Genomic DNA, 18,835 nt, shown 5'->3' with positions numbered 1-18,835 from the left:
TGTATTACATTTGAGAAACATCAATGAACTAAAACCACTTCTGCCACCTTTGAAGTGAAACTGTTAAAATTCTTCGATTGAAATTAGTGTGACCAGATTTTGATTAATGTTTTGCATGAAATAAAATGATGATATAATATTGGTTAATATTTTATAAGCAATAGTTAAATTATCAAGTTTGTTTCAAAATTTTAACAGTTGTTATTTGTGTGTGGTAAAACGACATTAGTGAAACAAACAAAGCATAGCCATCCTAGGTTTTCTGTGATTGTAATAAAAAAAATGTGAAAGCCAAAGACGGTTACACTTTGCTATTTCACTAATGTAATAATACTGTTTCTCACATGTAATAATACTGTGCGTGTGATAATTGTTTTCAACATTTTCTAGAAGGCGTATAAGGCATATTTTTGCAAAATATTTTGATGAAATTTTATTTCTACTCGTTTGCTGGTTATAGACAAAAGTGCCTAAGAAAGGCATGATTTTTTCATGGTGAAAAAAGTTTGCAAAATATGGATGTTTAGAGTTTGTGAGTGACTGCAAGTGCTTCTGCATATACATTCACGGTTCTTTTGCTGCACATGTTATTTTGTCATTCGGCACAGAGATATCAACATTCTTTGAGCAAAGACACGAAGAACAATGCCCCCTATCTGGAAAAAAATAAGTTAAAGGGACATTTCATGCAAGAATTTATGTAAGAATTTTTTCATGTAAGAAAATTTTTAGAGGGCCTAAGCCCTCTTTTATTTTGCTCTGGGGCTATGATGATGTTAAGATGGCAGTAGAGACACTTTTTTTGGGATTAAATATTCATAAATTTGTTTGAGTTCTGTAGAGCATCCCCATCATCATTAAGGGTTCCATGGAACAGCCTTATAACTATCAATGGTTTCTTGAGAAACTTTGCCCTGGTGTAGAGATCAGATATATATATATATATATATACACACACACACACACGCACAGAAATGGGCAATCTGAACATCCAGGAGCCAAACAGTACCCCTTTTAAAATCTTGATCTCTCCTTTAAAAAGTCACTCCACAGGCAGCAACATGCCTACAATGGTACAATTATTCAGCCATTACACTTCACTCATAGAAAAATTTATGGCAGATGGCGCATGACACATAACAAGCATTACACAGAAACAAACTTCATGCTAGGTTCACAACACTTACGTGCACATTCCGGCTTGTGCCAATTCGTTAGTAATTCCGTAGAGGAATGTGTATGAGGTGCATGTATGGTTGAGTAGTAGTAGCCAAACAGCACAACACTAGAGATACTTCTAGTATGGTGTTGGCTAAGAAAGAAGCATTTGTCAGAAGATGAACAAGAAATCCAAACTTGTGCTGGGGAATTGACTAAACAAAGGAAAATAAATTGTAAAAAAATGTTGATAAAGAGCAAAACGATCCTTAACAAAAAAAGAGAAAGAACCTAATTTTTCTTTCAGGAAACCAGTTTCTCTAGGTGTAGGTGGCACTTTTTGAAACTGCAAGAATGTGTGTGTTAAGATGAATTAAGAATTAAATAGCAAAGAGTTCAATAGCATTTCAACACTGAGAATTATTGTATTTATTTATCCACTCGTGCATGATTTCCCTTCAAAACTATTTCACTTGTGTAAAAATTTTCAAAAGTGGAAACACAGTCCCATAATAAATCTGTTGTGAAAAATGCCGCCCCTGTAATCATGCTGCCCGAGGCAGTCACCTCATACCTGCCACCAATCCTGGCTGTATGTATGTATTTTTTAATAAATAATGTATCATATCAAGTGATGAATTTTTAATAATTATTACTTACTAATTAATAATTACTTTATTTTTAAATTATTTACTTCATTTTAAGTTCATTTATTTTTTATTTAATTTCAATTTTTAACAGATTGTTACATAATTTTACACATTACGTCAATTGAACCTCAATTAAGCAGAAACCTATGTTGAACAGAAAGAAATCTGTTCTTTTCAATTCCATTGAAGACAGGTTTTACTTTATTGGCCCTGGGCAAATGCTCATGTTGGTCATGCAGAAATCAGGCCCTGTGCTCTTCAGAAAATTAATATGATTGGAAGAATTCCTGTAAACGAAAATTCTTTCATAGCATGTGATAGTCCCGTGAAATCAAAACTTGTTGTATTACATTATAAAACATTAATATGTATGTACAATCAAACCTTTTATTTTCCCCATAGATGCAGCTCTTGAAAAAAAGAATGAGGAAAAACCAACAATCAACTTTGTTTTGATGACTCGAAAAGGAAACAAACAGCAGGTAAGTTATGTTAAACTGAATATGCTTCTAGTAGAAATTGTATTTAGCAATGTTGAAATACAGTCAGACCTGTTAATAATGATGTTGAAGAAAACAACTATTCTTTATATTTGTATCGGCTTAAAAAAATATGTTTAAGCAAAATTAAATATTTAAATGCATGATGCATATTTGGCAATAAGCTGAGCATTCTTGAAATAATTATAGATTAAACTAATATACTATTTTTACAAAGTTTGAAAATTTAATTTAAATCTTACATAATTGTAATTACCAATAACATCAGCAAAGTTATTGGTCAATTCTTGTTTTTTTTCCTGATATTGACAATCATATCATTGACCATTTTGATCATTTGGTGCACACGGTCATTTCTCTGACCTCGAGGGCTAATCAGATGGACCTACAATTTATTGCTGATTCCGAATGGCAGGCTTGTTTTTTTATACTCATCAAGAGGTTGGTGCACTAACCCCTCGATGGGGGACTCCCTGCGGTAGCAACTTCTTCTGCGGTCATGTCGCTGTTTCTGTTGCACCCTTGTGTCAGGAAAGTTTTCTCACAAGGACAAACCGGGTATCGAACTCGCGACACCTCTAAACATCCTTTGGTACTTTAGGCGAGTATCTTATCGACCTGGCATACCGCGCCCCATATCATTGACAAATATACCGTTGTAGACATGAAAAGTTCTGCATTATATATACAGACCTCGCAGTGCTCCTATTTTTTAGAAATGTCCTCCTATTTTCCTACTTTCGCCGCAATCGTCCTTTTTTTACCCCAGTTCTCTCCTACTACTCCTATTTTATCCCTCCTTCTCTCCTTTTGTTTACAGCCAATATCTGACTACAAAAATTCTGAGAAACCGCAAAATGTCACTGCTTTCCCTCCCTTTTTGATGTGTTTTATTCACATCACTCGCTTCTGAAAAAGAAGAGAAAAAAGGAAAAAAAATTTTCAGTTCCACTGAAGTAGGAGGACGATGACAAACGTATCTTTTCGCCCCTGCGCCTTAGTCAAAGTGCTAAAAACTGAAGTCCAGTGGGGAAATCAAATCCGTTTTTGAGATTGGTTGCCGTAAATAAGAAGGCAAAAAAAAAATGAGGAGGGGGGGGGGGGTAGGTTCTGTACACACACAAGAGATATTCCATGAGAGAGAAAAAAAGGTTAGGTCTTTAGGTATAGGTTTCTCTCCCGGGATCCTGTAACAAGCGTTCATTTCAAAAGTCAGGTTTTCCTGGAAGTAGGCTTTTTGCGCTGCTTGAACTGAACTGGATCATTTCGCTTCATCAGAAATGTGTTGCATAATCACGCTACGCATTTGTGTTTTGTAAGTGTTGCATCAGCTCAGGACGGCTATATATTATTTGACCCTGGCGTCAGCTACTCTATCGACTGCATGCTCCGGTTTGAAGGGAAGGGAAAGAGAACACATAAAAAATGAAGAGAAGATTGGTGAAATGCACGCCACTCGACGCATTTAACTCTTCCAGAAGCAGTCCGCCAATCATGCCGACGTAAAGCGCTGTCGTGAACCGTATTGAGCTCTTTAGGAAAACAGTCGTACTGCTTTTTTTATTGGTGAATGGACAGCGTGTCGCTCTGGGTGATTCACGAAGCGCGCGGCACAGAAATCCTGCTCTTAGGAAAACCAGACACTTAACGGGATAGAGCTCATCTGGTTTTACAGGAGCGAGAGACGAGCCGATTCGCCTCTAGCTGAACCCAGTTTAACCTTCAGAAAATAACTTTCGGGTGCCTTTATGTTCGGGGTCATTCAAGTATTACGTCAGCATCGGTGGGGGTTCCGATTTGCTGACTTTTGATGCCGGGGGATGGGGTTGGATACACTTACGTCATCAACAACCCTTTAGAAAAATATGAAATATTCTTAATGGCAACTTACACTCGGTACGCCAAAAACGAGTAAAACTTTTCACTAGTTTGTGGGCACCTGAACTAGCATTCTCCCTATTGAATCCCCTACAGAGCCACTTTAGTGATTTCTAAATACTTAGCGGATATAAGTGATCTGAAATGTGTCGCAAGCCGTCTTAACTGCTTTGGACCTGTGCCGCGCGACATACAAGTGATCCGTGATTATGCCGCGGATCACTCAAGTAATTTGGAAATGTGCCGCAGATAACTTCAGTAATGTTGAACCGCACTGGTGGCCGCACCAATACTCTAAAATGGTGTCACATGTTACTCAAGGGATCTTTAAATGTGCCACGGATCGCTTAAATGGTCTGGAATTATGTCACAGGTCACTTGAGCGATCTGTGAATGTGCCGCTTGGTGCAATTTTACAAAATTATGGTTTGAGAGGGATAGGCCACAACACAACCTCCAGGGCCACATTTGGTCCTCACAGGTCGAGTGTTTACCGCGGGGCAAGGGTTACCTATGTGGCTTACAGGTATCACTGAAGTGGCTCGCGGCGCGTTCCCAGATTACTTGAGTGACCCGCACCACATTTATAGATCACACTTATAACCTGCGGCGCTGTTCTAGATCACTTAATTAAGTGGCCCGCGACACGTTTTCAAATCAATGAAGTAGCTCCGCACTCTTCAAAAGGTTGAGTTAAGTTGCAATGTACCACGAGTCATTCAGGTGGTCTGAAAGTGTGCCGGGAGCCGTTTGAGTCATCTGGAAATGTGCCACAAGTCACTTGGGTGATCTGAAACTGCGCAGCGGGCCACTTGAGTGGTCTGAAAAGTGTCAAGAGCGTCACTAAAATGGTCTATAAAAATGCATTGAGCCACTTAGTGTTAATGTATTGCAGACCATTAAGTGATCTGTGTGCTGCGAGCCACTCAAGTGATCGTGAAGTGTGCCACTCAAACGATCTGTAAATGTGCCTCCAGTCACTTTGAGTAATCTGCAACTGAACTACATGCCACTTAAGTGATCTTGGTGTTTGCTACAGGTCGCTCAAGTGATCTTGGTGTTTGCTACAGGTCGCTCAAGTGATTTGGAAATGTGCTTAGGGTCACTTAGCTGATCTGGATATATGCTGTTGGCAGCTTGAATGATCTGCAAATGTGCCGCAAGCCACTAAATTAATCTGCAAATGTGTCCCACTTAAATGATTTGATGATCGCTCATGGGCCACTTGTGTGGTTTTCTTGTTCATCCTGGGCCACATGATGATACTCCAAGGGTCATGGGTTAGCATGTTTGTTTTAAGACATACTAGGTTCGTGCGTATGCTATTGATGACTTGGATGTCTATTTTTTTTTTTTAATAAGACATTCATGAGCATATGCGGGCCATTCTGATCATTGTATCCTTCGGATGTAATGTAACTGCAGGAGGTGTTACATCAAGGGTGTTCAACATTCAGTACAGTGTGGGCCATTTCATTGATTTTGAAATGTGTCGCTGGTCACTTAAGCTGACCTAGGTCAGTTGAGTACTCTAGAACTGTGCCGCGGTGATCAGTAAATTTTCTGTGGGGCACCTAAATGATCTAGGAATGTGCCACAGCACACTGAAAGAATGTGGTACTGTGGCGCAGGTTATTGAATGATCTTTAAAATTTTCATGGGTCAACTGAGTGGTCTGGAACTGTGCCACGGTGATCTCTAAATATAAATATACTGGGAAATATTTAATGATCAGGAAATATGCCATGGGTCACTTATACAAATACAATGCCACAACAGGCAAACTGCCCAACGAGGTGGCTCACTTAAGAACATCATGGATCCTCGAGCCATTTTTTGGAGGCCCTACCTACTACTGCTACAACACACATGCACCCCCCCCCCGCGGAACCCCTAACGAATCGGTACATGCGGGAATGTGAGTGTACGTGTAGTGAAACCTGACGTGAAGTTTTTTGTTTCTCTGTAATGCTTGTTATGTGTAGTGCTGCCATCTGCCACTAGTTTTTCTAACTATGAGTGAAGTGTTATGATTGAATGATTTTGTTGCTCTCTGTGGCGAGACTTTTTAACGGGGAGATCGGCTCGCATTTGCGCCTTGAAGTTGGGAACCACAGAAAACCAACTTCAGCCGACCACCACTGTGGGGTTCGAACCCGGATCCTCGCATCGCGAGTCTGTCACTATAACCACTCGACCACCACAGCGGCCTTGAATGACATGTAAATGTACCTCGGTTCACTTGAGTAGTCTGGAACTCTGCTGTGAGTTACTTAAGTGTTGGTGAACAGAGTCACAGGTCACTCGAGTGATCTGGGAATGTGCCACAGCTCACTTAAGTGAAGTGGAACAACAACTCGAGTAACTTGAGTAATCTGGAACTATGCCGTGGTGATCTGTAAATGTGATGCCACTTGAATGACTTGAAACTGTGCCACAAGGTCTGTGTATCGCTTAGTTCATTTTTACAAAATTAGGTTTGGCAAATTCCCCAAAGGTTCCCAACTATTGTTACAGTTTGAAAATGTGGGCCACAACAGATGACTCTGGGGCCACATTCGGCCTGTGGGCAATGGGTTAAGCATACATGCATGCGCTACATTCCTATGAGACCTAGACAGTTTTTTTTCTTTCTTCGAAAAGCACAAAGGGGGAAATGGATCAAGATCATTAAGTGGACTTTCCAAGTAACAGTAGAAATTTGATTGATTTCTTTTTAGTTTGGCCATTTGCATTGTTTTTGATCCCACATTCTGTGAAAATGAAAGATTTTTTCGTTAGAGAGAGAACTTGAGTTTCTTGAAATATCAATAGATAATACTATAATTAAAATATATAAGGTGTGAATCTCAATGACGCAACATTTTTAAATGCCACAATAATTTGGGAATTACATTTTTTCCCTCCTATTTTTTTCAAATTTTCACTTCTAGGCCTGTATATGAGAAAAGCCTTTTATTTGTATGTACAATAATACATTCAGTGACATAATAGAAAAACAACACACAAACTGAACACAGGGGTATGATCTCCCTAGTTACCTATGTCCGTCCAGAGCAGATCCATGAAAATAACACTGAAATGTTTTCTCGTAGCAACATATTATTAAAATCACTTTTACCTGATATGTAGGCAAAATGTACCAGTTCACTAGAACATTTTTTTGTCCTTTTTCTTTCAAACCATTTAAAAGGAGCTGCTGCCGCATCTTCTCTTCTTCTCTGTGAATCATTCCTTGTAGATTCTCAGTTCACCACTAAAATTGATTCTTCTTTGTTCTTTAAAATTGTGAATTTCGAAGAATCCCCCTGGATTTCTTTGGAACCTCCTTTTTTTTCAATTTTTGGCTTTCAATCACCTGAGTTCCAATTTTTAATGCAATTGAAAGTGAATTGCTCTTCAAATTTTTAAAAAAATAATTTCATGCACTATAACACCACCACAAAATCGGATGTGCCTGAAGAGTGGAATAACGCAATGATGGTTCTTCTTTACAAAAAGGGTGGAAAAGAGGATATCAAGAACTATCGACCAATCAGTCTCCTATCAGTAATTTATAAAATCTCCACCAAAGTGCTGACATATAGGCTTGAATCCAAATTGGACGAGGCGCAACCAAAAGAACAAGCAGGATTTTGAAGTGGATTCAGTACAATGGATCATATCCAAACAATCAAGAAACTCATAGAGAGACACAAGGAATATGAATTACCATTGTGTATGGCCTTCATTGATTTTGAGAAAGCATCTGATTCTGTCTTCACATCTTCTGTTGTTAAAGCTCTAGATGTAATTGTGGGACTTACATCAATATCATCAAGAAAATATATGACTAAGCAACTGCAACGATTCGTTCATGGTCCCCACATCCTAGAGCAGCCCCCCCCCCCCGATTACACTTTCACGGGCCCCTTTATGGTGAATTTATGGCGTGAAAAAGCAAAAAAAAAAATGGTGAAAATCGTCCCGGGTCCCAGGGCTGGAGCCTTGTCAGCCCACCCCTTGTGGGGGCATGGATTCGTTTGGATAAAGGAAAAGCAAAGATTAAACTTGGAAAAGGAGTCGGACAGGGTGATACTATCTCACCAAAACTCTTTACCACTGTTTTAGAAGAAGTATTCAGAAAACTGGATTGGGATTAAAAAGGAATTAAAATAAATGCAGAATTTCTCAACCATTTGCGTTTTGCAGACAACATTGTCGTTATCAGCAGTAATCCATGCGAACTAGAAGAAATGATACAAGAACTCGGAAGGCAAATATTCAGGTGGACTTGAAAATGAATCTGCAAAATACTAAAGTTAGGTTCAACCCTTTTACGTTGGAGAGGACAATCTTGCTCAACAACACAGAGATAGAAAAAGTAGAAAGCTATGTGTATTTGGGACAAGAAATTACCATGTAGACAACGGAATCATTAATGAAATAAACAGAAGGATCAAGATTGGATGGAGCACTTTTGGCAAAAACTGTAATTCTGAAGTCACATGCTGTTATGCCTGAAAAGAAGTGTTTAACCAGTGTATGTGCTACCAGCACTGACTTATGGAGCTGGAACATGGACATTCACAAGCAAGACAATACAAAGGCTACAGACAACACAAAGAAGCATGGGCAGATGTATGCTAGGCATCACAAGGAGAGACAGAAAACTATTCACTTGGATAAGGAACCAAACAAAGGTATATGATATCATGGAAAGAATTAAATGTTTGAAATGGAAATGGGCTGGACATATTGCAAGAAGACGGGACAATCGATGGACTACAAGTATTCTAGATTGGTACCCCCATGGTGTTAAACGTCTGAGAAGGCGTCCCCACGCAAGATGAATTAATGAGATCAGAAAAGTGGCTGGAGGAGGAGGACGACGGCGGCGGCCACGACGACGGCGACCACCACCACCACCGCCTGAATCTAGCAAAAGATTGGCAGATGTGCACTAAAAATATTTTGGACAGTAGAGTTTTTTAGGATAGCCTATATTTTCTTCCTTATAAGGTTTTCTGCAAACGAAATAGCCCTACAATGCATTCTGTTGCTGATCGGCAACATCTACTTTAAAAATGTTTCGTTTCCTGTTGCCAATTGGCAACTTCATGTTTGAAACATTCATTATTCCCATTTTTCATTTTCTTTCGAAAGCCATTCATAGATGACAGTAAAACTCCTCAATTTAAAAAAAGAAAAGAAAAGTCAAACAGAAACCTGTCAAAAAATAAAATTGTGTACTGTAGGGTCGAAACAATTTTTTTTTTTTAGGTAGAAGTTTGCAACCTAATTTTTTTTTTTCTATAGTTTGAATCACAAAGAAGGCAGTTATGCATTTGGAAAGTAATAATGCTTCAATACATCTATTTTATATTCTATTTTACATCCTTTGTACAAGGACCCTGTATAAGGAGTATAATTTGGAATAGAATTTTTTTTAAATGTTTCTCTCTCTCTCTTTCTCCTGGCTTTATATAGGCTTCATTAATTATGGAAAGAAATTATCAGCTGAAAATGAAAAATCATGCATTGTAGGGATAGGATTTAACTGAGAAAAGTAAAAAATTAATAAAATAAAAGTGAAGCAAAGAGGATTTTACTAGAATGTTTTCCAGAGAAGGAAAGGGGGCATTATATTGGTTGTACCCATAGAGGAAGAAAACATTGTATTCATAGCTCCAGTTTGTACCCACACATTGTCGAAAGGTAAGTTTAACGGTAAGAAGGTTTAGATAAGATTGCAAAGAGATTCATGGAAATTTGTGTTGATAACCGGTTATAGTCATACTAAAATCAGTTGTAATTTTAAACAATCAAAATAGCATGGCTAAGCAATGCAAAATTCACATGACACTGAAAATCTTTGTTACGTGTGAAAATTAATAATATCGGTGTTCATTATAAACACGTTTGACTGCATATTTATATTAAAACAGATTTTATTTAAAGTAAATTCATGAATTTTATCAATTTTTTTCCTTTTGTCTCATGGTTTTTTCCCCCTTGAATATTCGGTGCTACCTTTGCTAAAAATTCATTCCAGAATCTAATTTGTTAACTGAAACATGATGCTCTATTGGTTTTTATGGAAATTTGTTGTAAATACTGCTGAAAGTTTAGAGATATGCCCAAGTTTTATAAAACATCAAGAAGCACTATAAAAAAAGACTGACAGAAGACTGATCTTGACGAGTTTACAGTTGGATGATTGAGGATTTACAAGAGGAAGAGGAATTGATGATCTTTTCATTTTACAGCATGTACACAACCCTTTTAGGTTCATAAACATCCCTTACCTTTATTTTTATTTTTTGTGTGTTTTTCCAGCTTCAATATGCTAATATGAGCTGATGGGGGTTTTTCTTTATACATATTTGAGAAAAAGGCTTTCTACATAGGTTGGGCAACATTTAAATGTTGCTCATAATACAACAAGCATTCATTTAAAATGCATCAACATTAAACTTTGTTGAAAAATTTATGTGCGCAAAATTTAAAATGTATGTATATAGAATACAGATATCAGAACTAAAACTATCTTGGAATTCTACTCTTGGATGTTCTGTCATTTATTTAATCTATTCTATAGCTAAAGAACCTTCAAGTTCCAGTTTCATCAGAACTTGCTCAGAATCTGAAGGATAGAGAAGAGGCAAGACAATTTTTATTCGTTTATTTTATTTTTTATTTTTTTCTTGTCTGGAAATAGAAAAAAAATAGCTAATTCACATGAAAATTCTTTTGCAGGCTGAAAGAGTTGAAAAACAGCATGTCAAGTTGCTTACACTTAATATAAATGAAAGACAAGAAGAAGAAGATTACCAAGGTATTCGATTACTTTTTTTTTCATCGTTCTCATACTATGTGTTTCATTCATATATATATATTTTAATTTTATTGGTGCTGAATTCGTAGTAAAATAATGTTTCATCTTTTAATGAAGTTTTATTGATGTTTGTTTTATGAAAATAGCTGTGGGATTCACTGAAGCTCATGTTATACTAATACAATAGATTCTGTACTACCCAGTCGTGTGCTATTCTGGCCTGTCCAGTAATCCAGTGTTTTCAGCTTGGTTCCCTTTGTGTATGGAAGAGGACAACATGTTACTGCATATCCAGGGTTCAACTTTCATATGAGAGGTCCCCCTGGGAATAACAGAAGTTATGGAACTCTTGCGACTAAGGTTAAAGATGTTTTGGTAGTCAATAAACATATGGCGATAACAATTCTGGAGCTCCAAAATTGTGGGCCTTGGGCAAAATGTCTCTTTCACCCATGTGGAAATCAGGTCCTGTGCGTGTCTACTATGCACAGAAGTTTATTTACATTGTTTAAATGGATTTTTTTTCAACTGCCATCAAATAATTTGACGGTTTTGGTAATCCTGCATAACTTTGGTTTGATATGTGCTGGACTAGTGGGTATACTGAACACTGAAATAGGTTCATTTCCATAAAAGAATTTGTAAAATTCTGAATGTTTTTTAGAATCTTATATTCTCTTATATTATTCTTTTATTGATATTCCATTCAGATATTACATCTATATTCCTTCTTTTATTGATATTCCATTCGGATATTACATCTATATTCCTTCTTTTATTGATATTCCATTCGGATATTACATCTATATTCCTTCTTTTATTGATATTTTATTTCAGATGATACTCCATTTATTATGAATAGCAAATATTTCATTTTTCAGAAATGTTAGCTGCTCAACAAAGACCAGCTGTTATGAATCTTAATCGTGACAGGCGGCAAAAGTATCATCATCCTAAAGGTGCTCCTGATGCAGATGCCATCTTTGGTAGCAAGTGAGTCAGCAGTTATTCTTATGATTATGACTCTGATTTGAATTGGTCCGTACAATTAAGAGTTTGTTATCCCTCCGTGGGCATGGCAATCATCAAAATACAATATGTCATGATGGTTAGTCATGATATTTTCAGGCACATGCTACAAATTGCTGAAGAGTGAAATGAATGACTTTCAAATTTTCTGTGTTCTAGGGACTTTCCTATGCATTTTCTGAGTATAAGTTCATTAATCATATCACTATGTTAAAATTTTTTGATTGCATGATTCCTTTCTTCAAAATATGTGTTACTTTTTCAATTACTATTTTAGTTTTTTATATTCAAAACAAATGCTCTTGTTACAATTTAATAGAAATTATGTAGTTTCATTAACCCTAGAATACTAACCAGAGAGACCATCTTGGGATGGTTTGCGCTCTTTCCCAAAGGGACGGACGGTCTCAGAGAGAGGTATAGGCAGTTAACGTGCAATTTTTATCAGCTTTTTTTTTAGTTAGTATTCTAGGGTTGAAAATGTTTATGGCTCAATAATACCTGCATAGTTAATGTTTTCACCAAGCATTTGTTGTAATATAAGCAACACTTCTTTCTTCTCTGCAATATTCTCTCGTGTGATCAAATCTGTCTCATCCAAGAGAATGGTGAAATCTGTCTCGATCAAAAGAATCAACAAAAAGGAGTGACCTTTGCTAGCAAAGCTGTAACTGTTTCAATCAGTAGAAAATTTCTCTCAAATTTATTAGACTTTCTTGGCTATCATTCACACTATGATAGAAGGATTATGGGCTGTTTGAATGAGCAGTATTGCTCACCATGAATGAGTATTAAAACTCAAGATTTTGCTCGCACAAGTGACAGATATTCTCAGAAGATACTACTCAAATCCTGAAGGTGCTTGTCACTCATATGAGCAAAACATTGGGTTTTACAACACCTTCAAATTCTTCCATCATAGTAAAAGGGTTTGTTTTAAAACTCTGTAAAATATTCTTCTACTGGTTGAGTATTTTTTGCATGTGGTTTTCACTGGTCTTATGTCCAGTATTGTGCTGATATGAGTAATTGGATTGAGAGAAAAATATATAAAAAGTTTGTGAATACCACTTTTATGGCTGTTGTGTACTATCTGTTAATTTCATATAAGTGGAACATTTATCTGTCGCACTATTGTTGCTTTCTCTTTTATAAAATATTTTCATTTTAACATGGGTAAAAGTGAAGTTTTTCTGCTGGTCAGAAAATTAGAAATAATTTCAGTGATTGATACAATTTACATACTCTTTATCATTATATAATTGTGTTTATTTTTTGCATTGATAAAGAAAGAGCACATAAATTTCTGACTCCTTGTTTAAATGTTAGTAAGAATACACTTTACTGGGTCTTCAAGTATCTTTTAATCACTGAATTTCAACTCCAAAGTTATAACAGACGTACAAAAACAGCTAACTTGAAGGACCAGCAATTAACGTGAAAGTTATGATTCCCTGTCTTAAAATTACTTACATATGTAGGATCATTAACATTCTGTGATAACAGAATCTTAGTGATCCTACATATGTAACTCTTAAAAGATCATTAAGATTCTGTTATCACAGAATCTTAATGATTCCAGATGATAGATATCTATAAAATATATATCTAGGATTGTTTATTTTTTATCAGTGAGTGACAGTTAAAGAATCGTAAACAAGTAATCTTTCTGTTCTGTTTATTTTTTAATAAATTTGCTTCTATAGATATATTTTTCTTTTAACCTGGATGTCTTAAAAAATATATCCAAGTAGCAGCTGCAAATTGGTGGTGGAAATAATTACAGTAGAAACTTTCCTCGTAACTGATCCACACTCGTCTGAGTCTGGGTGATTCCATGATACTTTTCCATTAAAGAAGTCCCAGTTTTAACAGTTCAATATTAGTGAGCAGAAGCACAAAATATGGTAACCCGTGACAGTGCATCACGTGTTTCTAGGCTATGACATAATAGACTGCTCGCAGAAAAAAAGTAACATTGCTAATAAGAGAGTTTTTGATTGTTATTTAACAGAACAAGCTATTACGAAATTATGGTTTACTAAATTTTTTAAATTACAGTAGAGCATCGATTGGCCAAATACCGATCAACTGAAACATTAATTAACCAGAAACATCAGCGCTATGTAGAAGTTCTGCTTTCCTTGCCATCATAACTCTTTTCCTAAACTGTAGGCCTGCTTTTTAATGGCCATTTTGAACTCGTCAAACTGGCCTGTGAGTTATCTATGTTATTTGTTAGATGTGTGATACGAAATATATATAGTTTTGTGCTTAATCCCTTCACATACAAGCTGTTGGTAATAAATTTGACTGACCTGTATTAGACCTATAGTGATAAATATGGTAGCCTTGTTTGCATGTTAAAAAAAGGAAGTAAGAAAAAACTATTAGGGTGTGGAGGAACAGTACAAACAGTAGTTAATGTACAGTACCTTGTTTTTTTGCCCTCACCTGCATGTTCTCTTTCTCATTTCCATGTACAGTATATAAAACAGCAGGATTAGTTCTGAGAAAGATACATTATATAGAAAAGGATATGATATATTATATGCCACAGAGCACAGAGAACGAGGAAGGGGAATTAACCAAATGGTTTTTGTTTTTTTTTCCATAGAATCACATAAAAGTAGCCTAAATGTAATGTTTTTTTCTTTTGAAGACATCTTTCTTTATCATATTAGGTCATTGTTAGTCCGAGAAGGAATTAGAGAGAAAAACGACCTTTTTAATTTAATCATATTTAATTATTGAATGATAATATTAGAAGTAAACTAGACATATATACATAGGGTATATTATGGAAAGAGGCCCATATATATATATATATAATACTCTTAAATGAAACTAATTATAAATAGTTTATACTATATACAGGGTGATTATAAAAAAACTATCCCGACATATGGGCCCCTAACTATCATACCATTCACAGAAACTGAGTGAAATTTTGGCATAAGGTATTTTGAGGTATGCGCTCAAGAATGATATGGAAAACAACAGTGTCACTCTAACAGTTACAGTGAGAAAATTTGGAAAATATCAAATGGCAACACCAAGTTTTTTGTATTGGAATGGCACTTGTAGCACGAAAAACCCCGGAGCTAGGCAAGGAAAAAGTAAAAATGACTTTGCCGTGCACCAGAGCATTAATGTTCGTTTCATTCGTCACACCGTTTCTTCGGCTGAGATCCCAGCCTGATTAGTCCTCCACAAGGACATGTGGAAAATTTGTAAAACACAATAAAATGCTTTATTTTATGCTGCTTCTCTGTCCTTATTGGTTGTCCTCACTTTTAGCCTATCTACCGCCGGTGATTTTCATGCTACAGTTGCCGTTCGAACGCTATTTAGGGTTTTTCACAATGGAGATCACATTCCAATACAAAAAACTTGGTGTTGCCATTTGATATTTTCCAAATTTTCTCACTGTAACTGTTAGAGTGACACTGTTGTTTTCCATATCATTCTTGAGCGCATACCTCAAAATACCTTATGCCAAAATTTCATTCAGTTTCTGTGAATGGCATGATAGTTAGGGGCCCATATGTCTGGATAGTTTCTTTATAATCACATGTATGTGTGTATGTATATATATATATATATATATATATATAATTTCTGTCAAAAAATACAATGATTTCTGATCGTCTTTTTTTTTTTTTTTTTTTTTTTTTTTGTCCTCCTTTCATGATAAAGTTATCCTTTCTTTTCTTCTTTTTTTTTTTGCAAGCAAAAAAATGGATCCATTCAGTGAATTTGCTAAATTATATTGCTAAATGTTAAATTCTACTGCTAAATGCCAATTTCTCTCATTCCAAAAAACTTTGACTTATAAAAGAAGAAAACTTTGAATTCAGGGAAAATTTTAACACTACAATTTTAAAGCTCAGTGAAAACTTTGACTCAAACAGATATTTCAGTTATCAGATGTTGATTTATCGCAAATTCACTGTATATATGTAGTCGTTTTTTTTTTTAAATTTAAAATTCATTTTCTTAGTTTCAATTGTCCAATTTTCCTTATACCATCTATTGGTTTTGTCATTTTCCTAATTAATTCCACACCATGCCCCAAATTTAGAAATTTCATCATGTTAATTTTTCAACAACCTTATAAATCAATGTCCATTATTTCATCAATACCCCTCATATTCAAGCTTATCATGCTGCTAATGCATCCCAAAAAGATAGAAATTTTGTTATTCATTACACATGTGTAATGTTTGGTGAAAACATTTGGCATTACCATGATTTTTTTTCAACTAGCAAAGTTGCAGGTCCTACATTATGCCAGTATGTTATTTTTCTATAGTTTTTAAAGTAACACTTTCTCAAGCCTACGTAACACTCCAATCCATATCTTTCACTCTTCCCTTTTGCATAGCCGCCAAGTCTCCCGAATTTTAGCTTCATCTTTCACCTCCCGAAAAGTTCTTTAATCTCAAAAATTTTTAAGAAAATCACAAAAAATTCCTAAATGTCCCTAAAAATTCCCTACTTCATTTAAAAAGAATCTCCGCTTCTGAAAACAATCCCTAAATAATTTCTTATGGGGCAAAAAGTCTTTTGCTTCTGTTTTTTCCCGTTGTGAAATAACGTCACACGTCGTAAATGGGGGAATAGTGGAGTGGGAAATTCCTTTTTTAAGGAAGTTTTACAAACCCTCTGATGGTAACAAGAAAAGTTGTTTGTCTTATCGTGCAGGGAAATAGCTTAGCAGCCAATAGTCCTGGATAATAATTGAAGACTATAGAAGCATGCATGTGGTCAAAACTTCCTCTTTTGTTGAAGTTACGTACGTGCAATAACAAAACATGAATATTGATAAGCAAAAAATACTTATCAATTATTAGAGATACTTATTCAGATGAATATTTCTCATCAATCGTTCCAGGAAAAAGGCTGGCTTTTTCTTTTTGTACAAGTTTTGTTAGGGACATAAACATTGGTCATGGTGGAAAGACTAACATCACCCATGTAAAATCAAAAAGCATCGAGCAAGTGTCACAAAAAGTCAGTGTTTTTCAAAACCTGACGTTTTTCTTCATCTTCTGATGATTTTGGGGTCCTTCTCACAGAATGTTTGTTCACATCGTTTCTTATTGAACACTATTTTTTTCAGATCACCATTGAAGTTTTGGCCTACAATTTCACTTGTTTTTTGCATAGGGATTTTATAACCTAGGGTTTAACTTCCATGTGTGTAAAATCCCTTTTGTATTTATTAGGAACTGGTTTTAGTATAAAATATGGATCTGCGCGAAAATCTCCCTAGTTTTCATTTTTAAAAGTTGGCGACTATGCTTTTGACATAATCTTGTCCATTCTTACCGTAACTAACTGAAGTCAATGTTCTGTTCCGAAACAAGTGCTCTTGTAGCAAACTGTGTGGATAACAGAATGCCTGTATCCATGGGTGCCACTCTGTAGGGAATTCCAGACCTCGCAGCGCTCCTATTTTCCTACTTTTCAGAAATGTCCTCCTATTTTCCTACTTTCGCCGCAATCGTCCTTTTTACCCCAATTCTCTCCTCCTATTCCTATTTTATCCCTCTCTTCTTTTGTTTACAGCCAATATCTCACTACGAAAATTCCGAGAAACCGCAAAATGTCACTGCTTTCCCTCCCTTTTTTATGTGTTTTATTCACATCACTCACTGCTGAAAAAGAAGAGAAAAAACAATTATTTCAGTTCCACTAAAGTAGGTGGACGACGACAAGCGTATCTTTTCGCCGCTGCGCCTTAGTCAAAGTGCTAAAAACCGAAGTCCAGTGGGGAAAGCGAATCCGTTTCGGAGATTGGTTGCCATAAATAAGAAGGCAAAGAAAAGCGAGTGGGAGGGGGCAGGTTCTGTCCACACACAAGAGATATTCCATGAGAGAGAAAAAACAGGTTAGGTTTTTAAGTATGGGTTTCTCTCCCGGGATCCCGTAACAAGCGTTCATCTCAAAAGCCGGATTTTCTTAGGAGTAGGCTTTTTGCGCTGCGTGAACTGAACTGGATCATTTCGCTTCATCAGAAATGTGTTGCATAATCACGCTACGCATTTGTGTTTTGTAAGTGTGGCGCATCAGCTCAGGACGGCTATATATTATTTGACCCTGGCGTCAGCTACTCTATCGGCTGCATACTCCGGTTTGAAGGGAAGGTAAAGAGAACACACAAAAAATGAAGAGAAGATCGGTGAAATGCGCGGCACACAACGCATTTAACTCTTCCAGAAGCAGTCCGCCAATCATGCCGAAGTAAAGCGCTGTCGTGAGCCATATTGCGCTCTGTAGGAAAACAGTCGTACTGCTTTTCTTATTGGTGAGTGGATGACATGTCGCGCTGGGTGAATCACATTGCGCTCGGCACAGAAAACTTGCTCTTAGGAAAACCTGGCTTAACGGAATAGAGCTCGTCTGGTTTTACAGGGGGGGGGGTGGGGAAAGACGAGCCGATTAGCCTCTAGCTAAACCCAGTTTTTTTTTTTTTAACTTTCAGAAAATAACTTTCGGGTGTCTGTGTTCGGAGTCATTCAACATTCAAGTAATACGTTAGCATCGGTGGGGGTTCCGATTTGCTGACTTTTGATGTGGAGGGGGGGGTCCGTCATCAACAACCCTTTAGAAAAATATGAAATATTCTTAATGGCAACTTACACTCGGTGCGCCAAAAACGAGTAAAACTTTTCACTAGTTTGTGGGCACCTGAACTAGCATTGTCCCTATTGAGTCCCCTACAGAGCCACTTTAGTGATTTCTAAATACTTAGCGGATATAAGTGATCTGAAATGTGTCGCGAGCCGCTTAAGTGC

The 18,835-nt window shown here is 36.5% G+C and overlaps 1 protein-coding gene across 5 annotated transcripts in view; it reads left to right on the top strand.

Moving 5' to 3' along the window:
- Upf2 (UPF2 regulator of nonsense mediated mRNA decay) overlaps window positions 1-18,835 on the top strand; it is a 228,607-nt gene that overhangs the window by 173,042 nt on the left and 36,730 nt on the right. For 4 of the 5 annotated variants that reach the window (XM_089237947.1, XM_089237950.1, XM_089237948.1 and 1 more), the window contains exons 36-39: window positions 2,211-2,290; window positions 10,767-10,829; window positions 10,925-11,003; window positions 11,885-11,996. In XM_089237947.1, coding sequence (XP_089094073.1) covers window positions 2,211-2,290; window positions 10,767-10,829; window positions 10,925-11,003; window positions 11,885-11,996 — 334 coding nt within the window. Of the gene's footprint in view, window positions 1-2,210; window positions 2,291-10,766; window positions 10,830-10,924; window positions 11,004-11,884; window positions 12,001-18,835 lie in introns of those variants that run through there. The other variant, XM_089237949.1, reaches the window with a different exon arrangement.

The sequence above is a fragment of the Pholcus phalangioides genome, unplaced genomic scaffold (assembly GCF_987345545.1).
Source record: "Pholcus phalangioides strain wild (caught in Gottingen) unplaced genomic scaffold, Ppha-v1.0 ptg000010l_1, whole genome shotgun sequence".
NCBI lineage: Eukaryota > Metazoa > Arthropoda > Arachnida > Araneae > Pholcidae > Pholcus > Pholcus phalangioides.
Note: the sequence above shows the minus strand (reverse complement) of the source record. Positions and strands in the feature narration are given on the sequence as shown.